This window comes from Bombina bombina, chromosome 1 (assembly GCF_027579735.1).
Source record: "Bombina bombina isolate aBomBom1 chromosome 1, aBomBom1.pri, whole genome shotgun sequence".
Taxonomy (NCBI): Eukaryota; Metazoa; Chordata; class Amphibia; order Anura; family Bombinatoridae; genus Bombina; species Bombina bombina.
Window position 1 is genome coordinate 62592537 of NC_069499.1, and position 25071 is coordinate 62617607.

The 25071-nt window shown below is 33.1% G+C and overlaps 1 protein-coding gene across 1 annotated transcript; it reads right to left on the reverse strand.

Annotated features, from left to right (window-relative positions):
- Positions 1-703: 703 nt before the first annotated feature.
- LOC128644830 (tumor necrosis factor alpha-induced protein 2) lies at positions 704-24846 on the reverse strand. Its single transcript, XM_053697417.1, has 12 exons — positions 24832-24846; positions 22292-22521; positions 20984-21602; positions 17333-17447; positions 16249-16371; positions 15706-15806; positions 13550-13648; positions 10718-10844; positions 8241-8363; positions 6317-6466; positions 4309-4430; positions 704-1563 (listed from the first exon to the last, which is right to left on the reverse strand). The coding sequence occupies exons 2-12, from the start codon at positions 22497-22499 to the stop codon at positions 1419-1421; spliced, it is 1932 nt and encodes a 643-aa protein (XP_053553392.1). The 5' UTR covers positions 22500-22521; positions 24832-24846; the 3' UTR covers positions 704-1418.
- Positions 24847-25071: the final 225 nt, after the last annotated feature.

Genomic DNA, 25071 nt, shown 5'->3' on the forward strand with positions numbered 1-25071 from the left:
AAAATTGATAATAGAAGTAAATTAGAACGTACTGGATTTTGGATGTTCTGTTTGTCAATAGATTATTCAGATATAATGTAGCAAATTCATAATAGGTTATTGTTTACCATTTTAGTGATGTAATTGAGCTTGTTGCCATAGCAGTGTGGTGTGGGCGTGTTTTGACAGAGCCCGCCATGCTGACGCCAGCGGAAGTGAACGTATGGGAATGGAGTCGTCACGAATGTTACTACTAAATATATTGGCAGGATGGGGTGAGTAATTGTTGGCATATTTATAGGTCTGAAGACAGGGGTTGAGACCCCCGAAACATCATACCATAATAAATGTGATTATCGTTGAATTATAGAGTGCCTTCCTTCCTAATATTGTGTTATATAACAAATTTGAAGTGCACCCTGGAGGCTGCTTTGATGTGAAGTGAGTGCTAAGCTTGAACTATTTGTGTATATATATATATATATATATATATATATATATACATACACACACTGTATTTATATATATATATATATATATATATATTTTAAAAAAAATCTGGTTTGTGTATAATAAATTTTACTTGGAACTCAAGTTGAATGAAATGATGCTGTATATTTTCTCATCTATTTATAATCTAATGGCTACAATATCTCATCTGTCTTTTCCCAAATTAAATTAAAAAACAAAAAGCTACACAGAGGGTAGTCAATAAATCACACAATTTTCCATTGGAAAGGTTTGTAAATTTTATGTGAAAAACAAGAAATAAATACTGCGTGAAACATTAATAAATGGCTAAATATAACTTAGCCGTATGTTTGAAATGACTTCACAGAACATAAAAAAACAAAAGTTTTTCATTAACATAAAAAAATACATTAAGCAAGATGAGGATACAGTATTTTAGAAATGCTTACTTAGGAAGCTTTGAATGTATGTAACAATGTAACTATTATAAAGTTACAACATTAAGTTACATTTCGGCAATGCAATTCTAACATCACACAAAACTATACATTTTTATGAGTTTGAGAATAAATTATAAACAAGTAAAAAAAACCCCATAAATAAATAGAGACATATTTATGTTACATAAACTTCTGAGGTCATAAAAAAATATCACATTTCACATTTTATAACAGAATCCGCATAGCTAATTTGCTGTCATTTTGAAATGTTAACAAATAAAAACAGAAAATATTCAAAAATAATCAAGGCCGAATTGGATGTACTTTCCATCATATGGTAGAATAATGAAACCTGAACAGATTTTAGGTAAATTGGACTGTACTTGAATGGTTTACACATTTAGCTTTAAAACAAGCCTGCAATGTTAGAAGTGTCTGGACAATGGTCACTCTAACATAGTTCCATAAATGAAAAGAGAAATACAGTAACCACAAGAAAAAAAAAAGAAGTTGCGTTGCCAGAAATAATCAACGTGCTTTAATTAATGAGAAAAATGGCGGGTTTGTATGTTTATTTTCTGGGGTTTTGGTGTTCAGCATTTGTACAATAGAATTTGCATCCTTTTTGCGAAGGTCCCCTTTAATGTGTAAAAGAGCTTCAATGTGCTTTTTCCTGTAATAAGAGAATATTATAATTAGATTTTTTTTCTGAGAAGTTATGCATAATGAAATAACTTTTGCTAAATACTTTCATGATTATTTTTTTCATGTTATTTAGCTTTAATTTTTTTTTAGCAATTTCTACTTCTAAGAACATGAAATGTTGATTTATCATAGCTAACTCTGCTACATACCGGTCACTAATTAGCTTTCACTAATGTATTTTATACTAACTATGACTGTGGCTAGCTTTGTTGTCTGCAGGCTAAAGACCAGATTGTCTCCTCCAAATAAGGCCAATGGCAGGTGGATTTTGAAAACTAATTGCAGTAAAAAGGATGTTAATTTATTTAAAAAATGTTGGCTAGTATTTTATTCTATAGCAACACAACAGAAATGTCTTCACTGTCCCTTTAAAGGGACATTCAAATCATATTTCATGTATCAGTAATTAAGAACTATACTGCATGTTGTGTGGTCAGAAACCGCACTACAGTTAATTTAAAGATTACATACAAAAAAATTACATACAATTCATTAAAGCATGGCATTGTGCACCACTGAGAATCCAACTCTGTGTGTTTAACTCACACAAAAAGGTTAAACACATAGCTTAAGTTTTACACTCTTTGCCGCAAATGCTGCAGGTGCCAAGCTGAACACAGCAGATGATAGGTGGGGTTTATCGGCTGCCGAATGGCTCATTAGCTGTTGTTGTTCAGGACAAGAAGTTCTCTGTGGCTCCCAAGCGGGACTTTAACAATGTGTTTAAATGAAAGGGCTAAGCACAGAGTTTCAATTTTTGCCCTAGTATGATCTTTATCTATGAAATATACTCTACAAGGGTCTCAATGCTAAATATCCAATGAGTTAGCACAGTAATTCATTAATAAAGTGTTTTTCTTTAAATGTGTTTTCCTGTTTTAATAGTTTATTGCACAATGTTAGTCAATGCTCTTTAAACATATTGGGACAAGTACAGTTGGCTTCAAATCCTTCTACACTAGGTGTGACATGATTACATTATACTAGATAATAATATACATTGTGATAAAGTAACTATTGAAAATGAATGCTTTTTAAAATGTATGATCAATATATATATAATTATTATTATTATCATTTTTAATACACAGTGATGTAAAACAGCAATGAAAAAAAATAATTTGAGATTCAGCAGATTTTACTTTTCAGTAAACAAAAATTATTCATGTTATCCTGGGAATTCCCCATCACATTTTAAGTCCAGAGAACATAATGATATGTAAATATTAGCATTCACTGGTTTGTCATTATTCAAATATAAAAAAAAAAAACAACACTGCCAGATGAACATGGGGAAAACACCCATAAAAATGTATTAAAAAAACAAAAGTAAAGAAAAAAGGACACAAAAAACAAAATGTAACTTTCATAATTCAGAGAGAGAGAGAAATATTTAAAAAAAAACAACAAAAACACTATTTCATAGCAGCATACTGAGGTAGGCTCAGGAACGAGGTAACAAATCAGAGCAGTTTTAACACTATAATGACCCTTTAAAGCTATTTGCAATACATCTGAAAATCTGGATTAGCATTGTGGAAACCTAAACACAATACTTTGCTTTTAAACCTTCTAATCGATATTCCAATCCATCAGAAAACCCTTTTTTTGCCTAATGTTTTTCATGTCAATTTTGGCTTAAACTATTTCTTAATAGCTTTGACCTCTTGATAAAACAAAAACAGCTATTTTGTAAAAATTACTGAATACTGAAAAACAAAAATTGAATTTTTCAAATTTGAATATTGCATAATTTGATTTGAATTATTAGAAAAATTCAAATTGAATATTACATTTAAACAAAGCATTAGAAATACTATTACATTAAACAAATGTTAGAATCTTGTACAAACATTCGAAATTCAAAACGAACTAACAAATGTGTTAAAATTTGTTTATTTTTTTTTTAACGTTGTGAAACATTTGCACATCCTTAGTGGCGAGGTTGTGACAAAATATGCAAAATACTTAATACCCTAATAGAAAAATACATGCGTATGAAAACTGAGGCGATTGCAAGATGCTATACATATAGAGCAGCACGATGTGATTTGTTTTTGCTAACTTCACTCTACACAACAACGTTTTCCTTTCCAGCAACCTCCATTACTTTCTTTAGGAGATATCTTGCCAAAAGCAGGAACTGCCCCTTTTTAAAGATAATCCCACAAGGGCAGCCCCTGCGAGGGACAGTGTGAAAAACAGAGAAGTTTAAATAATCAGGCCCCTGAATTTCAAATGAGTAGTAGATTTTGGTTCTGAAACATTACAAGCTTAGTTCAATTTTTGTTACCCCTGCATCATGTGACTGCTATGAGCCAATCACAAAATGCATATAAGTATACTGTATAGTGTGAATTCTTGCACATGCTCAGTAGGAACTGATGCATCAAAAATTGTGCATATAAAAAGATTGTGCACATGGACATGAATTGGAAGGTTTATAAAATTATGTGCCTTCTCTGAATGACAAAAGTTTAATTTTGACTTGTGTTCCTTTAAGAAGAAACCAATTTTGCTGTACACTTTCCCATTAAAATAAAGTCACATATATATATATATATATATATATATATATATATATATATATATATATATATATATATATATATATATATATATATATAAAAAAAATAATAATTAGACATCATAATGTGATTTTAATATTTCATACGATTAAAAAATGAATAAATTGCAAGAGGGCATTTCTTACTCAATATCAGGAAAATCGTAAGCAAGGGCAGCAACTTCAACTTGAATAGCATTTACATCCTTAAGGCTAATGATTTCTGCGAGTTGGTGGATTAGAGGGTTCAGCCAAGAAGTATTTGACTCCTGTTATAAAAACAATAAACATTCTGCACTGAGTATTCACATTATATTTCACATTTGTTCAAATAAAATATAATCACCAAGAAAAGCAAAAGGGTGATTAATGTTGTTCTTAAAACGTCTAACTAATAAAATAAATGTGATGAGGCTGCATAGATTTTAAACAGTGCATGAAACACAAAACCTTGAGATCTTTACCTAGGAATTTGAATAAATGTTTGGAATTCTAAAACAATTCTCCTAGTTTACATAGGAAATTAAAGGCAGATGAAAAAGATATGTGGGCTGGACAAATCATGTACTTTGGTAAATGATATCTGTTTTATTTTTTTTATTTTTTCTAAATAGAGGGTGCATAGTATTTCTAATTATTGCTTATATAGTAAAGATTCCAGTGGTTTATAGTAGCTACGCATATGAATTCTCAAGTTGTTTAATATTTATTCATTATATGCATGTGTAAGAGGTAAATGCAAAAGCAACAATGATATTAAAGGGAAAGTGTTTCCACTGACTTGTTATATGGAAAATCCAAGTCCTTTAGGTTTATTTGTGTATGTGAAATATCTGTTTTGCTCATTAAACCCACAACTCATTCAAATGGGCTGAGCCTGAGCTTGTAGGGAGAACAGACCATACTATCCTATCTTTCTATATCTATATCTACACAAAGTCATTGTTGTCTTATCTCTCACTGTATAAACAAAGACCAGTACTTAGAAAGTACAACTTTGTTTTCTTCTTCACTGTAAAAGCTCTGTAGAATTGTTATCATGTGTTATTATGCTACAGATGGATATGATAAGGAGGTTACTAATGCATTGCAATGGCTTTGATTTAAAATAGTTTGTGTCTGTGTGTATGTAAATGCATGTCTGTGTTTGCTTGTGTGTATGTATATGAGCGTCTGTGTATGTGTTTGTCTTTGTGTGTGTTTGTGTGTACGCATATGCCTGCCTGTGTATGTGTTTGTCTTTGTGTGTATATATTTGCGTGTCTGTTTGTCTTTGTGTGTATGTGCTTGTCTCTGTGTGTGTGTATTTGCATTTGTTGTCTTTGTGTGTGTGTGTGTGTGTGTTTGTGTGTCTATGTGTGTGTTTCTGTGTGTGTGTGTCTATTTGTGTGTGTCTGTGTGTGTTTCTGTGTGTGTGTGTTTCTGTGTGTATGCGTGTCTATGTGTGTGTCTTTGTGTGTGTGTGTGGGTCTGTGTGTGTGTGTGGGTCTGTGTGTGTTTGTGTTTCTGTGTGTATGCGTGTCTATGTGTGTGTGTGTGTGTCTTTGTGTGTGTGTGTGCTGAAGATACATTCATCCTCCTAAGTCTAACTTAGGATACGGTAATGGAAAGGGCTTTAACAAAGTTACATGTTAAAAGTGTTAAAAGAGACAGTAAAGTCAAATTAAATTTCTAATATTCAGCATACAACTTTCCAATACACTTTTATTTTCAAATTTGCTTTGTTTTCTTGATGTTCATTGTTGAAAAGAATACATAGGAAGGTTATGCTGCAGCAATGCACTATTGGGCACTAGCTGTTGATTGGTGACTGCACATATATGCCTCTTGTGACTGACTTACTAGCTCAGTTCCCAATAGTGCATTGCTGCTCCTAGGTTTACTCTTCAAAGTGATACCAAGAGAATGAAGCAAATTTGATAATAGAAGTAAACTGGAAAGTTGTTTAAAATGACATGCTCTCTCTGAATCATAACAGTTTAATTCTGACTTTAAGCCCCTTTGAATTCCACGAACCTGCAAGCACAATGTAATACTTTACATTACTTAAGGTGCTAGAGAATAAATGAAGATACAATTGTATACATTCTCTTTCTCTCTTTTACTTATATTAATATAATTTTATATTCAATCCATAAATACTGACATCACTTACAGAGCAGAAGTCATTGATCAGATCTGCATTTCTGTGGGTTTGTGTAGCTAGATTCTGTTGCTCATTATCCTTTTTAAAGCTCACTTTCTTCTTTAGAAGCCTGGTGACATATTCCTGAACCAGGTGTCTGTGGACCTTTCCCATCATATTCTGTAATTAAAATGACATTTGTAAGTAAATACTGATAACAAGAATGTTCATAACATATTAACTTAATCCTGTTTGTAACATGATGAACCACTAATATTCTATTTCTATTTGCCTCCCCCAAAAGTATTTCCACCTTGTTCCCTTTATTTCCTGCTTTGTGAACATCAGGTTTGAGTCTGTGTTCTTCTATATTGCAAGAGCGTAGAAATAGGGATTGTCTTGTGTAATGCTCCATACAAACTAGATTATAGTCTGAGAGTGAAAAAAGGATAGAGAGAAAATAGACAGATAAATATACATATCCCTAATATTGATATTCTAATAAAAACTAATATATATTAGATAGATATAGATAGATATACATATAAAGATAGATAGATAGAAAGATTGATAGATATACAGAACATATAAAGATAAATAGACAGAACATACTCAACTTAAAGGGACACTGAACCCAATTTTTTTCTTTCATGATTCAGATAGAGCATGCAATTTTAAGCAACTTTCTAATTTCCTCCTATTATCAATTTGTCTTCATTCTCTTGCTATCTTTATTTGAAAAGCAAGAATGTAAGTTTAGAAGCCGGCCCATTTTTGGTTCACAACGTGGGTTGTCCTTGCTGATTGGACAGCACCAATAAACAAGTGCTGTCCATGGTGCTAAACCAAAAATTGTCTGGCTCCTTCGCTTAGATGCCTTTTTTTTCAAATAAAGAAAGCAAGAGAACGAAGAAAAATTGATAATAGGAGTAAATTAGAAAGTTGCTTAAAATTGCCTGCTCTATCTGATTCATGAAAGAAAAAAATTGGGTTTAGTGTCCATTTAATGACATGTACAAGGATGAATTATTTTTCTTGCTACATATAAAAAAATAAAATATTAAAATGTTTATGTTTTGATTGATGTTTCTGTGCTTAAAGGGACAGTCAACACCAAAATTGTTATTGTTTAAAAAGATAGATAACACCTTTACTTCCCATTCCCCAGCTTTGCACAACTAACATTGTTGTATTAACATACTTTATAACATTTACATCTCTAAATTTCTGCCTGCTTCTAAGCCACTACAGACAGCCTCTTATCACAGGCTTTTTTTATTTGATTTTCACAACAGGAGACTCCTAGTTCATGTGGGCCATATAGATAACATTGGGCTCACGCCTGTGAAGTTGTGCACAACACAGCACTAATTGGCTAAAATGCAAGTCAATAGATAATAAATAAAAAGTCATGTGATCAGGGGGTTGTCAGAAGAGGCTTAGATACAAGGTAATTACAGAGGTAAAAAGTATATTAATATAACAGTGTTGGTTGTGCAAAACTGGGGAATGGGTAATAAAGGGATTATCTATCTTTTTAAACAATAACAATTTTGGAGTTGACTGTTCCTTTAATAAACATTGTATTGAACAATACAGTTGTGAGAATTGTACCCATCAGCTAATAAAAATGCAGGATTAGCACAGACATGCTCACCTTCCTAGTTTTAGTATACATTTAATTATTATTATTATTGCAAAGACCACTTTATTTTCCACATCCCTTTAAAGTGCAGTCTATAGTCAAACAAGCTCACTAAAGAAATAGCAAAACTCAAGGTTCCAATGCTCTCTTTTTCTAATAGAGCAAATCAAATGGCAGCACTCCAGTAATCTTAAAAGATGTATTATTTATTCACATCAACTCCAAAAAAGACAATAAAACAACGACGTTTCAGGTGTTACCCCTTAATCATGCTTTCTTTTCTCCCTTCTGGAATTGTGCTGTATTTACCTGATAACAAGGACGCATTAAAGTTCTATATGGGGAAACATGTTTTTTTGTAATTTTCATTATTTCCTTAATGGTTTTGTCTTCACAGAGACTGTTTCCTTTGGAAAGCATTCTGAAAGGATCCTAAGGGTAACAATAAGAAACAAAAATATAATTAAACTTGAAATCACCCTTTAAAGTCTATTAGCATGTTGAGACTGATGTAACAAGCAAAGTTGCTGATTGGGTGATCAATCTAGACCAGCAGTTCTCTAATGCTGTTGTGTAGTGCTTTAAAGGGACAGTATACTATACAATTGTTTTTCCCTTAATGTGTTTCCAATTACTTTTTTTACCAGCTGCAGAGTATAAAATGAACGAGATTTGCTTTTTTAAGGCTTATTTGTGTATATGAATTAGCTGATTTTGTGTTTTGAAGCCACAACCTAATAAAATGGGTTGGGCTTGTAGGTATAATCAGATCTCATTACTTTATCACATTGTGCAAATATACCTGCTTCTTTATCTTATATCTGTCCATAAACCAATCACCAATACTTGGAGAGAACAATGGAACATTAACATTGTATTACCTTATCTCTTCTATAACCCACTGGGAGTGTAATTTCTTCTACTGGCTGTGTTAACACAGCTTGGCCTCCAGGCCAAAAACTTTAAGGATGGGTGTGGATTCCACAGACTACATAAACTATTTAAAATGCCAATATAAGGGCAATGGAAATACTTATAAACAATTTAATACACTACAGCAGGTAAAGTAAATAATTGGGAACAAATTGAAGGGGAGACATTTTTTGAGTAAACTGTCCCTTTAACTATGTGTTTAACCCCAATTGCAGGGTTGCTAGTGTTAAAATGACATGCTCTAACAAATGCACTCTAATGTCCCTTTAAAGAAAATTCGCCAAATGAAAATAATGCATGTATATATTGCACCATAGTTTAATTTCTCTTCATTAAACATTTTATGAGATTAAATATTGATTTAAGAAATCACTAGACTTTGTATTTACAGGGAATTACATTATGTGTTTGACATATTTTTACACTTTAACTCAGGTTCCACATTTTCTGTAATGAATTTAAAAGAATGTTTTTTAAACAACATTGTTTTTTTCTGTGTATAGGAGAGTTAATTAAATGATCCTACGAGCTAGAACATTTGAATGATTGCACTATTGCTTGCCTAGGATTATGGACTTCATATACTAAGCAGCATATGCTGCTTTGAAACCCTTGCGGGGCAGGTTCGCACATCAGAGCCTGCTTCCCGCTATGTAAGAAGCTGCTTCTTACAATCTGCGCCATCTCTGAGTTGGTAGAGAGAAATAAACCTGAACACGCTCACTTGGGGTGATTGACAGGCCCTTCTCTCATGCAATTGGTCGATTGAGTGTGTAATGATATATAAAGGCAGCGTACAAACAGATTCCACAGCCCATACGCTGTGAAGCCGTGCGGACAAGTTCTTAAGTTGAAAAACTTGTACACACACATGCCATTTAATACATTTGGCTCATAGAACACAACCATTAAAGGGATAGGAAAAGTCAAAATTAAACTTGCATGATTCAGATAGAGCATGTCATTTTAAGACACTTTTAAATTCACTTCTATTTTCAAATGTGCTTTGTCCTCTTAGTATCCCTTGTTAAAAAATGAATATGCACATATCATACACTAGTGGGAGCTGCTGCTAATTGGTGCCTGCACACATTTGTCTCTTGTGATTGGCTAAATAGATATTTTCAGCTTCCTGTCACTAGTGCAATGCTGTCCCTTCAGCAATGGATAACAAGAGAATGAAGATAATTTGATAATAGAATTAAATTGGAAAGTTGTTTAAAAATGTATGTTGTATCCGAATCATGAAAGAAAATGGTGGGGTTTACTATCCCTTTAAGCCAATCAGGTCCACCATATGTGCTTAATAGCCAATTACTAAACATGTTCAGCTTAGCAGCATAAGTATATTGCTACTCCGGAGGTGACCTAAGCTATGGTTTAAACCCTTTTTGGGGTTAAACACATCTATGGAAGGAATACTACAATGAGAGAGTGCTCCAAACACAAAACTAATGTAATTAATGTTATTACGGCTGTAAATTTGACCACAATAATAATTTGATCTTTACTAAACATATTAGAAAGTTCTAAATAAATGTATGAATATTAATATTTCTTGCCCTTGGTTATAAATGAGGAACTAAGTATTAGATCATTCTGACCCAGTGTAGGGTATATAATAGCTAATCATTGCTTTATAAGATTATTTTTTAAGAAGGTAGTTTATCTTTATGACCCTTGCATCATGTTTAACCACTTGGATGCTAAAGATAACCACAACTCCGTAACTCTTGTGGTTAATTAAATACATTTAATAATACATGATCCTGAGAAATAGGATGTGTAAGTGATGCAGTGTAAGAGACATGATATCAGTCACCTAATGGATCATATATTACATAATAATTTACCTTTAACTCTAGAAACAGATCCTGAAGTAGAATGTCATTTGCTAGAGTCTCAAAATCCTGTAAGGTTAAATTCATATTTTGCTTCATCTCAGGTTCTAAATCAATGACCCTTCCATTGATATAGTCCCTAAAATAAAAACATTGATGTTTAGCTTATGTACAAACACAGACCCATTGGATACTCTGTTATTTACAAGTCACACAATTAGTAGACATATAGAGATACTCATAGTGTATCAGATTTGTATATATTCCTGATCATACAAATGTCTGCACTCACTGCTTTCCATGTGTTTAGAGGTATTTAGCAATGATCTAAGCTGGCAGTTTGAGGGTGAAACGGTTCCGCAATCATTGCTTTATATTGTGCAAGTACAGACCATTTACAACATGTCCCGTGCTCTGTTTGGCCTCTCTCTATTAGTAATTAAGCATGTGCACATACAAAACGTGTTTTTTCGTTAAATCATTTGTCACTGAGAACATTTTTCTTTAGTTTAATCTAAGATTAGTTCATGAGGTCATTTATTTGTTAAAGAAAATGTAATTAAACCATAACTTCCTATTGGAACATATACAGGGCAGCAGAGGGGAATCTGGACAGCAGTTTAAACTTAAAGGGATCTGAAACCCCAAAAATGTTTTCTTTCCCCCTTTATTTAAACAGAACATCTAATTTTAAACAACTTTGCAAATTTCTTCTTTTATCTAATTTGTTTGCCTCTTTTTGTATCCTTTGTTAAAAATCATACCTAGATAGGCTCAAGAGCAGCAATGCACAACTGAAAGCTAGCTGCTGATTGGTGGCTGCACATATATGAATGTTGTCATTGGCTCACCTGATGTGATCAGCAAGTTCCCAGTAGTTCACTACTGCTCATTGAACAAAGGATAACAAGAGAACAAAGCAAATTTGATAATTGAAGTATATTGAAAAGTTGTTGGATTGGATGCTCTTTTTGAATCATGAGAGAAAAATGTTAGGTCTGTGTCCCTTTAACCCCTTAATGACAACTGGCGTACCAGGTACATCATGCAGAAACAAACAGTTAATGACAATAGACGTACCTGGTACGTCAGTTGTCTAACAGAGTGCTGGAAGCGATCGCAATTGCTTCCAGCAGCTCTCAGGGTATTGCAGTGATGCCTCGATATTGAGGCATCCTGCAATACCCTTTTACAAGCCTCCGATGCAGAGAGAGCCACTCTGTGGCCCTCTGTGCACCGGTAGTGATGGTGCCGTTCGTTGGTGGGTGGGAGTGTAGCAGGGAGGCGGGTGGGCGGCCCATAGCTAACCGGCATCCGGTTCCTGTAAGTGCAATGTGCACGCCGTGTGCGTGCGGGGGGGGGGGGGGCTTATTATTAGCTGCAGTGTATACAAGCTTCTGTGTATAGGATTACTAGCTTTATAAGGCTAGGACTATCTGCTCTATGCATAGTGGGTTACTGTCTATGTACCTGCCCTCCGCATCTGCGATTTCGGAATATACAGCTGTTCTGATTACATCTGGTTACTTAACTGCCCCTTATTGTATTCATAGTTACTTAAATAATACATGAACAGGGACATGAATAAAAAGGGAGAACTTGGAATAACAAACATTTATAACTGGGAATCTAATAACACTTAGTAGAAGTGGAATTAAAGGGACATGCAAAAAATCCATAATCAAATTAGCATGTAATTTCTGCTGATGGGGTTAAACACATAGGTCAAGTCCTACAGGACACAGTCAGTCATTGATGGGGTTGTTCTTTTGGTAAGAACAGAAGAAAAACTCAACCCATAAATGAAACTTGAACTTAAACACGATAATTGATGTTCACTTATGTCAGCATGGTTGGTGAAAGTGCTGTGTCCAAAGCCAACATTCACCTAACTTGATTCCCCCAGACCATATCTGACCACCTCACTTACACTAGGACTCTCCTCATTTAACAAGCATAGTCCATAGCATCAGAGCATCCACCCCACTTGGTAAGCTAGAGACAGTAATGCAAACTGTATGCTCTAATGAATTAGGGCATGTGATATTTTTGCATTAGCATGTCCCTTTAAAGGGACAGTCAACACTAAAATTGTTATTGTTTAAAAAGATAGATAATGCCTTTACTACCCATTCCCCAGCTTTGCACAACCAACATTGTTATATAAATATACTTTATAACCTCAAAACCTCTACATTTCTGCCTGTTTCTAAGCCATTAAAGACAACCTCTTATCACATGCTTTCTTATTTGCTTTTCACAACAGGGGAGTGCTAGTTCATGTGAGTCATGTAGATAACATTGTGATCACACCCGTGGCTTGTAGCAGACACTCCACTTATTGGATAAAATCCAAGTCAGTAGCTAATAATTAAAAAGTCATGTAATCGTGGGGGCTGTCAGAAGATGCTTAGATACAAGGTAAACACAGAGGTAAAAAAAGTGTATTTATATAACTGTGTTGGTTGTGCAAAACTGGGGAATGGGTAATAAAGGGATTATCTATCTTTTTAAACAATAAATATTCTGGTGTAGACTGTCCCTTTAAATATGAAAAAAGTTTCAGTAATAAACTTAGAAGGGGGTTTATAGAGCTACACAGTACCTCACAAATATTCATCATCACCCTTAATTTAGCATTTCTTTTTAATATTATTGGCTAGTTAAATGTTCTAGAAAAGTCTCTAAAAAATCCTTTTGATATATTTACATCCATTCGAAGTCCCATTGTCATATAAAAAAAGAAACATTCAGTGGCAACATGACACCAGAATTATAATAGCGAATTATTGTTTTTGGAAATGTAAATAACTTCACATCCTAGGTACAGTAATAATCACTTACTGAAAGTTCCTGCAGCAGTTTATATTGGCAATGACAATAGCCTTAAAAAATTGCTGGGTTTTGTTTTTTTCTTTATATTCTTCAAATAAGCTCTTGTATCTAAAAAGAAAAGCGTGGTTTAATAAATATATGTTGTTGTTTATGAACAGGCTTTATTGACTGAGGAGCAGATAAGAAATAAATTTGTAAGCCAGAAAAAAAAATACTTTTTCATATATAGCATTGCTTGGCATTTTGTTGGCGTCAGTTAAGCATTCAATATAAATTTATATGTAGAAAATACTGAACTAAACTGGATTAGTAACAAGTTATTCTTGTGCTATGTGCTGCTAATGAAAGGATCCAATTGTTTATCAAAGATTTTTGCAATCGTAAAACATCATTACTGAGATAATCACATGACAGAGAGATGACAATGTCAAAAATTCCAGAAGCAACTTGTAAAGGTCTGAGGTGCTTCAACCACAATGTGTGTGTAGAGTCACAAACAAAGAATACAAATTTAGAAATCATGAACAGAACACATGGGTGACTTAGGTTTGAATTGAAAATGGACCAAACCATTAAACAGAGATAGTAGTCAAACTTTCATGATTTAGATTGAACATACATTAAAAAAAACCATTAAAATAAATTTGTTATTATCAAATTTACTTTTGTCTCTGTATCTTTTGTTAAAGGGACAGAAATGTCAAAATTAAACTTTCACGATTCATATAGAGCATACAATTTTAAAAAGACGGCTGCACTACTGGGAACAAGCAGAGAACATAAAATGAAGCAATGACAAGAGGCATATAAGGGCAGCCAGAAATCCCCAGCTAGCTCCCAGTAGGGCATTGCTAATCCTGACCCTTTCTAGGTTTACTCTTCATCAAAGGATGCAAGAAGAACAAAGCAAATTTGATAATGGAAGTAAATTGGAAAGTTGTATAAAATTTAATGTTCTATCTGAATCATTAAAGTTTAAAGGGACATGAAACCCAATGTTTTTCTTTCATGATTCAAATAGAGAATACAATTGTAAACAACATTCTAATTAAATTATATTATCTAATTTGCTTAATTCTTTAGATATCCCTTGTTGAAGAAATAGCAGTGCAGATGGGTGATCCAATCACACAAGGCATCTATGTGCAGTCACCAATCAGCAGCTACTGAGCCTATTTAGATATGCTTTTCAACAAAGGATATCAAGGGAATGAAGCAAACTAGATTATAGACATAAATTGCAAAGTTATTTAAACTTGCTAATCTTTCTAAATCATGAAAGAAAACAAAATTGGGTTACATGTCCCTTTATTTCTGACTTTAAAGGGACAGTATACAGTAAAATAGTTTTTCCCTTAATGTATTTCCAATAACTTATAAAATACTTATTTTGCATGTCCATTAGCAACTTTTCATATGTATTTTTTTTAATGTATGTTGTTTATTAATATGTATCCTGATGTCTGTCTTCTCTTAGTTTTTCATGTTGTTATATAGACATTTAAAGGAACATTACAGGCAAATGGAATGCACACAGGTTTTGAATAACAGCATTTTTCAAATACACATGTATTAGTACAAATGATTCTACTAAAATATATATATATATAATTTATTTGCTTCTGAGGGGGTTTCCCCCCTATTCTGGTGAATCTAAGAAGTCTCATCAATACTCCAAGGACCCTGTCACATTTTAGAAAGGCACATTTTAGCCAAAGAGCTGTTTTTCTTGCTATGCATTGTACTGGATATCAGGATAGGAACAGACACATGCATTACTATACAATGCTCTAAAAAACAACAACTCAAAAGTTAAAGTGTTTGTATAATTTCTCTCCATGTTGGTGAGTTTTTTTTAATAAGTGAGCAACTGATCCCTAAGATATGGTGCACAAACCTGCACATCCTATCAATTCCAATATCATTGTAAACCGTTTAATATTTAGCTTTTTCATGTCAAACAAATACATAAAATTGCTTCTTTTTTTTAATTATAGAGGCAATTAAATGTTTCCTAATCTTATGCTGCATTGTACCAAATGCTGGGTGTGCGTGTGGTTATAAATGACCTCTAATATTGTTATGTCTCATAAGACATTATAAAAGATGACAATACTTTCTTCCCTTGTAATTAACTAATAACATAGTGTAACAATTAGTATTACCTTCTTAAGAACGCCTCCAATTCCTTTGCCAGGAGAGGACTAATTTCTTTAGATAGTTCTGGTCTGATTTCTTCGGCTCTTTTGAGACCTCCATTGTAATTCTGTAAAAAGTATTTGTTTAACATCCTGCTACAGATAAAGGCATATAGTTCCTTAAAGGAATAGTTTAGTCAAAATTAAACTTTCATGATTAAGATAGAACATGCAATTTTAAACAACTTTAAAATTTACTCCTATTATCATTTTTTCTCTTGCTATCTTTATTATGCATAGGAGCCGGCCCATTCTTGTTTTAGCTTCTGGGTAACACTTTCTGATTGGTGTCTAAATGTATCCACCAATCAGCAAGCACTACCCATGTTCTGAACCAAAAATGGGCCAGCTTGTAAGCTTACATTCAAATAAAGATAGCAAGAGAATCAAGACAAATTGAAAATAGGAGTAAATTAGAAAGTTGCTTAACATTGCCTGCTCTATCTGAATCATGAAAGTTTAATTTTGACTAGAATATCCATTTAACAGTGCTAATGAAATCATTATTACCTGGATGACATCTATTTGTAGCTCTGAATGATAATATTCTCCCAAGGTCACAGGTTCTTTCCCTGCCTTCCAGCGTTCAAATTCCAGATCTAAACTTTTATTCATCCAGTTCTGCACAGCATTCTAAAGAGAAAAAACAATAGAAGAAATTTAAATATATTTGTATTGAAAACCCTAAGCCAGAGGATGAGTTTCTAAGTGTCAGGAACAAATATAACCTGTGGGAAAATAAGTGATTATAGCAAAGCTGATACATACTATGCATATATATATATATATATATATATATATATATATATTTTTTGTATGTGTCTTTATGTGTTTATATGTGTGCATATGTGTGTGTATATGAGTGTGTACATGTGTGAGTGTGTATATATATGTAGAATCTGCTAACTTTTTAGTTACTATTTCCTCACTAATATTACCTTTATCTTAGGAAATCAGGACGCTGCTTTAAGAAAACACAGTACAGATGTACGCACTGATCACACAACACACTATACACAGTACAGATGTACAATATATATGTATGTGTGTGTATATATGTGTGAGTGTGTATAAATGTGTGTATATATGAGTGAGTGTGTATATATGGGTATGTTTATGTGTATATGTGTGTACATGTGTGTGTTTGTGTGTGTGATTATATATGTGTGTACATGTGTGTGTGTACATGTGTGTATATATGTGTGAGTGTGTTTATGTGTATATGTTTCTATATATGTGTGTGTGTTTATGTGTGTGTATATGTGTATTTGTTTGTATATAAGTGTGTGTGTTTATGTGTGTGTGTTTATATATGTGTGTGTGTTTATGTGTGTGTGTATATGTGTATTTGTTTGTATATAAGTGTGTGTTTATATATGTGTGTGTGTTTATATGTGTGTATATGTGTATATATATATATATATATATATATATATATATATATATATATATATATATATATATATATATTTGTGTTTGTCTCTCTATTTCAAACTTTATTAATATTGCAAATTAATAACACATGTTTTGCATGTCTACTACAAATAAGAATTTTTTTATTGTTAAAAGAAATAAACAAAAAAAAAACACTTACCACTTCATAAGGCAAATAATATTCCTCAAAATCTCTGATCTTTTTCTCTGACAAAAGAGGCTCTAGGTTGGTCAAGTCTATGTGTCTGACTAAAGCTGCATCGTTTAGTATCTCTCTGCAATGTAGAAATATCAAGTCATTATTTTTGTTACAGATTTGTTTACTCAATACATACTCAGCTATAACATTCTTTTTCTACAGCTGCAGCTTTCCAAACAGTGTCTGGTTGAATTATAGGGACTAAATAAATACAACAATTTAAAGGTACATAGAATTGAAAACAAAAGGGACACTAAACAGTAAATACCTTATATTAAATATTGAAATATTGGAGAAATGAGTTAAGGTTATAGTTTCTATAAAGTGATGAGCACAGTCTTTTTGTACCCTAGGTTTTTCATTATCTTATCTCTTCTGCTGTGGACAAGTAGGGACAGATATAGTAGGCAAACTATTTAACAGGGTTTAAAGTCCATTTAACATTCTTATATCTTACAAAGTCATTGTTTGAACACTTTATTTGTCCATAATTGTACTCAGCAAAAGAGATAAGGTACAAGGAAATCTAGGTTTAAACTACACAGAATTAAACATTTTATATAACAGTCTCAAAGTGTTTCAACTAACTTTAAAGTTCTATGGTTCAGGTATAGAGAACAGTTAAAAAAAAGAAGAAATAAAAACCTTTCCACTTTTAATTTAAAGGGACAGTAAACATAAAAATGAATGTTACATAATTCTGCACTATGTGCAAAATGATGTAACATTAACTCAGTAATATCTGCAAAAGATAAAGAGTTTTGTGGGATTTAAGTCCGCAGAGCTATACTTACCTTGCAATCTTCACCAGCCTATTCTGATCCTGTCTTTTTTCAAAAAGCGCTCATGGGGGCGCTGTGATAGTACCATAGCACCATTTAACTAAATGCACCCCTTTACCACGCTGGCTAAAGCTGTCGCTTAACTTTTTCTCTTATCTCTATTTCCATGAGAGAGCTATGTGTAACACTGTTTTATACTATATATAATGCTCAAGTCACATGCACACTCCAGAGCCAACCTAGTTATTCTGCTATGGAACAGAGCTAAGTGTCTCAACAATAGAGACCAAGAAAAAGATGAACATTTGGCAAAAGAATCACATTTCTAAAACTGCCCACCCTATCCAAATTACAAAACTCTAGCAGCCCCTTCTATTTCTATGCAGAATCAAAGCAACCAAAAAAATCTGTTATATATACAGTATATAATACATTCTCTCTGAATAATGAAAGGAAACATTACAATTTCAAATCCCTTTAAATAACCTATTTGAAATATCAGGAAAAAAGACTATTAAATGTACTTTTTCTGCATCTCTGATTAGCTATTTAGTGCCTCTAAAGAAACTACAAGGTTAGAGAAGGTCAGCACAGTTTCCACTCACATAGATGCAGAATAACATGGTTTTACTAATCTTATAATTACTTTTTTAATGGAATAAAACAAGGAACCTTAGTATTTTAACACACCTCTGAGGAGCTCCTACATATTGCACTATGTATAAAAAAGTCACTCATAAAATAGTCCCACACAAAAAATATTTTAAAAAATATGTGAATTCCAGCAGAAGAGGACTTACTGGCATCAGCTCTTCTGGCTAAAAGTTTTTCAGTGTTAAAGGGACATACCTGCTGGAGTGTATTACATTGATTACAAATCACTCATTTACATTTATTTTGTCATCTGAAATAGCTGCATTTGTCACCTTTCTTGAAAATGTAGTACTTGGTATAGAAAAGCTATTTAAATAAGAGGCAGCAGAAGAAATATACCTCCTAAGTGTGTGGGGCGAGTGCCCAGCCCATCTAAAAATGTACCTACAGCATATTTGAACGCAATGAACTCTTATTAGCTGCTTGCCAGTGTTCATTTATAGAGGAATCGGTTTATGTAATTCTGGAGAAGAGGGAATTACAGTGGATTTCTGTATCCTAGGACCTATTTTGACATCCTAGTACCCAATCTTGAAGCCTTAAAGGGACACTGAAACAAATTTTTTTCTTTCATGATTCTGTTAGAGCATGACCTTTTAAGCAACTTTCTAATTTACTCCTATTATCAAATTTTCTTTGTTCTCTTGCTATCTTTATTTTAAAAGCAGGAATGAAAATCTTAGCAGCCAGACCATTTTAGGTTCAGCTTCATGGATAGTGCTTGCTTATTGGAGGCTAACATTTACCCACCAATAAGCAAGCATAACCCAGATTCTCAACCAAAAATGGGCTGGCTCCTATGCATCACATTCCTGCTTTTTAAACAAAGAAAAAAACTAAGAAAAATTAATAATAGGAGTAAATTAGAAAGTTGCTTAAAATTGCATGCTCTATCTGAATCATGAAAGAAAAAAATGTGGGTTTAGTGTCCCTTTAAAAGAGTTTCATGGATAAACTGGTTTGTAAAAGACAGTGTTAAAGGATCATCCTAAACCAAAAATGACTGACCCCAGCTAACTATGTGTTTACCCCACGCAGGTAAATCCCCAACTCAAAAGCCACAGTCATTGCACCTCCGGAGTAAAATATGGTTAGTAAGCTAATCAAGAGTGGCAGTCACACACAGCAGCCAATCAAGAGTGGCAGTCACACACAGCAGCCAATCAAGAGTGGCAGTCACACACAGCAACCAATCAACAGTGGCAGTCACACACAGCAGCCAATCAAGAGTGACAGTCACACACACAGCAGCCAATCACTCTCTGTGACCTGCTGTATCAAGTTATTGTTCAAATGCTTTGTTAGCTAGGATCAGTAATGCCCCTTTAAATTGTATATAAGGAATTTATAACAATGTAGTTCAAAAAGCTTTAAAGGTTTCTCAAAGCATGTCAGTATTTAGTGTTTGAATATAAAAAACATGTATGATAGACAGCCCATGACAAACAGGAATACTTTAGAGACCATCTTGGAGTCATTTGATGATCATCAAACTACTTTAGAAGTAATTTGCTCATCATCCGACATCATCAGGCTGTAAAGTCATCAGCTAAGGTAAAAACATTCTGTGTAATGACTTCAGAATGATTATCAGATTACCTTACTGATTACTTCACAAGCATGAACAGCCAGTGAATGACTCTAGAGCCATCTCATTTAAATATTTTGGTCTGTGGGCAAACTTCAGGATGGCTTCTGATGACTAGTCTTGTTCATACATTACTTTAGAATGACTCAAGAAGACCATCCTTTTTGACCAGGGAAAGTATTCTATTTTGATAATACCTCATCTGATTAGTATCATTTTAAGATAAACTCTCAGATAATACTTTAGACAAATATAATATGATTAGAAATACACATTAAGTTTGATTTTCTTTTTTAATTCATTTTTTGTATACACTTTCCTGTGCATTAAGGAAATAGGAATAGCAACATATCCTATTTGGAACTTCCTTTACTGTAGGAAAGTTGTGATTTCAGGAGCTAACCATAAGCACAAAGCTTGTGGATATAAATAATTAACTCTGGAGGTGGCACTGGGCCCGGATACAATGGTTTAAAAGACCCGTTAAGCAGGGTAGAGAATTTCATAGCCATGGATAATGGGTCTCTCCAGAGATATGGTTCAGAAAGATATCAGTGGTAGCAGATACATTCAACATGGTTGACTTACTTTGGATATATGTTAAAGACCCAACACAGAAGAAGATGGATATCTTTTCCTCCAAGTTCAAAATCTTCAGCAATGCTCATGTGAGATTTTAACTCCTGGTGATAATACTGCGCATACGTATTGCATACATCAAATTCATCTGGGTAATATTGTTTGAGAGCTTCCACCACGTGGATGAGATCATTTTTGCAGGTCCTTCCTAAGTAGGCTAATGTGTGTGAGAAAGAGGACTGATAGGTGCCAGGGGAAGGGTCAGGAATTTGGCTCATTCTGTCCTGCACTGATAGCTTTACAAAATTCTTCCATTTCTGTCTCCATTTCCTTGGCCGCCCAATGTTAGTGATTAAGTTACCACTGTTTTCAATATAAAGAGAGTCTTCTGCGTCCTGTTTTAGAATTGCCTTCACTGATTGCTCCAATAAATCTGCTTGTGTTATTGATTTTTTTATTACTTGGAAGACCTCATTTTCCAATTGTTCATAGAGCATCTCCAGCTGTCGCTCCTTTTCTTCACGTTGTTTTTCATCGATCAACTTGCAAATATTATGTTCTAATGTAATCAGATCCTTGCTGGCGTCTTCGTATCTTTTCTGCAAAATGTTCTCTTTTATTGTTTCCGCTGCAGAAAAAAATAAATAAATAAAACATTTATACTTAGATATTCAATACAAATTTATAGCGTTTTTTGGGAATTATGAGTTCATTTTTTACTGCAACTGTATCTTTAACAACATTTCTCAAACGGACATTAAAGTGACAGCCAAGTCAAAAAGAAACTTTCATGATTCTGATAGGGCATGTCATTTTAAACAACTTTACAATTTACTTTTATCATCAATTTTGCTTTGTTCTTTTGGTATTCTTTGTTGAAAGATAACCTTAGGGGGCTCATATGCTAATTTCTAAGCCCTTGAAGGCCCCCTCTTATATGAATTCATTTGACATCTTGTCACAGCTAGAGGGTGGTAGTTCATGTGTGCCGTATAGATAACATTGTGCTCACACTCGTGGAGTTACTTATGAGAGGGCACTGATTGGCTAAAATACAAGTCTGTCAAAAGAACTGAAATAAAGGGACAGTCTGCAGAGGCTTAGATACAAGGTAATCACAGAAGTAAAAAAGTGTATTATTATAACCGTGTTGTTTATGTAAAACTGGGGAATGGGTAATAAAATGCATTGTCTACCTTTTTTAAACAATAACAATTCTGGAGTAGACTGTCCCTTTAATATAATTACAAAGTGCAACATTCTCAAGTATTTTTCAATGTGTGTGTGCATGTGTATATATAAATCATGCAGTTTTACCTGTTATGCTTTCATTGTTTATATTGATCTCATTTATTGGACTCCTTGATCTAGAGTTAGGGAGGAGGGTGCACATAAAATATTTTCTTATCCTTTTTAAGGCTCCAGACCGTTGTTTGGTACCTTCTTCAATTTGTTCATTAATATGATTTTCATTTGGAGAAGAAGGTTTCCCAGATTGTCCACACATTTTATTTAATTTCTTCATAAATACAGTCAATCCTGCAAAACTACAAAAACAATGAATTCATCATTATGATGTTTTAATTATCAATGGAAAGTATTGATAAAGTAAAAAAAAAGCTGGCACCTAAATATTTGTTTGTTTACCAAAAGATTCACAATATATCAGATGCCAAGATTTTATATATATATATATATATATATATATATATATATATATATATATATATATATATATATATATATATATATATATATATATCTATAATAAACAATTAGATAGAAAGATAAATGCTAGATAATGATTGATAGATAAATAGACAGATAGATGCTAGATATATAGATAGACGCTAGATGATGATACATAGATAAATAGATAGGTAGATATATGATAGATAGATAGATACTAGATGATAAATAGATTATTGATAGACAGATAGATAGATAACTAGATAGATAGATAGACACAGACAGATAGATAACAGAGACTGTCATACAGTGATTTTGCTATTAAAACAAGGTTTTGCATTCACCTAAATTCACAATTGAGGATTCTTAAAAAAAAAAAATAATAATAATCCCCTTGGCAGACATTTCACAAACTGACTTGTGGCAAAGATGGCATCCTTTGACAGTGCCACGTTGAAATGCACTGAGCTCTTCTGTATAACCTATTGTGCTGCCAATGTTTATCTGTGGAAATGTCATGGATTTTAGCAATATTTATATATACACAAACTCTTGTAAGAAATAAAAAACATCTGAGGTTTGATGAGTCAATAGGAAAAAAAAGGCTTCATATTCTACAAAACATATATGTAAAGAAAGAGGTGCAATGTTAATGCCTTGGCAGTCAGAAAGGGATGCAACTTATTGCTTAGAATGGTGATAACTGGTTATAAGCCACCAAATAAACTTATTATATTTTGAAATAATTTCCTCATTCTTCCACAGCCTTTCCCTTTCTGATTAGGGAGAGGCCAATTCATCGGTAATCACAGGACATGATGCCAAACTGCTCTGCCACCTTAATAGTAATATTGTTGTGTGTGGGTTTAAATGCAAGCAGCTGAATCTCATTTTATTATGAAACATAAATCTTGAATTGAAACAAGATGTCACTGGTGTTTATCCAACTGATATTACAATTTACAAACACAGGTTAACCATCTCCTTACTAGAATGTGAATAGACTTTTGCTTTCTTCTGTATAACATGATAAGAAAGAGAACTGGTTAGGAATGAGAAATATATTTAATACACTATCTCATTTTGCAGACATACAACAGCCACAATTTCTCCCTCATGTGCTGTGAAACTCAGATCTACAATATTCTCAAGGTTTAGAATGTTTTCTTCAATGAGAAATAATAATCTATTCTCTTTAATGTACTGTAATGAATAGGAAGGAGAGATTGCATACACTGAAGTGAATATGCTCTATAAAATAACATAAATCAGCTGTCTATATTCATTTCTATAGTGCAGACAAATGTCATATTAATGCTCTCACTGCAGTTTATAAAACAGTATACTTCCCATAAAACGTCTCTTTAAAACTAGGAATCTAAAAGCATCAGAAAGGTTTTTTCTATTTGCTGCAAACCAGATTCAAATGAATAGATTAAATACTACACTGCTTTCAAATAAAATAATGTAGCTCTGTATGTGTGAGATACTGAACATTTCACTTGTGCTATGCTGCATGTGACAGTACAGACTTTCTAAGGGTTATATTCTTTAGGACCTGCATTAATCAGCAATTTTTCACATTCAAAAGCCCAAATAAAACCAGACACATTAAAATCCTGATGGTGCAACCATGGAAATTCAGTAGAAAAAGGGATCTATTGCAAGACACACGTGTTGCAAGACATTATCTGTGATATTTTGCTAAAAGCTATGCACAAGCGTGTGACAGACTTAATGACAAAAGCAAATAAAAAGGAGTCAAATATCTGCCAATCTCATTTCAATATCTTTTAATAAATGAAGAGTTGCGGGGTTTTTTTCCATTAACCCCTCTGGTACCAGGTAATACAATAAAACTTTCATAGGTAATCAAGAGGTTAATATTTCCAGATAATGCATCTGCAGAAACCCTTATGGTGAAAATGGCTGTGTTATCTACAAGGTTCTATAGCACATACAACAAGCACCTTAATTATTTTATTGTTTGCAATAAAGTGTTAAATATGTGTGTAAAAGTCAAATTGCTTTATACACACATATACATTTACACACACACACACACACATATATATATATATATATATATATATATATATATATATATATATATATATATATAAATAAATATATACAGGAAGATCAAACCAGCTGTGCATAGAACTTACCTGCCAGCTCTTTTGTGTATCTCTGTAATGTCTACAATACTAACTATGCTAGACGAATTTATAGAGCCTATCTCACTCCTACAGCCTTAGCCCCTCCCACTTATTTCATCACTTACAAAAAAAGCTGCCTTCACTGGGAAAGCCCAGCATAGCTCTGTGCCTAAATGATATATAACAGCATCTTGCAGCTGGGAGTCTGTTTTATGTTTTTTTCTTGATTTTTTCTTTTCTGAAGTTTAC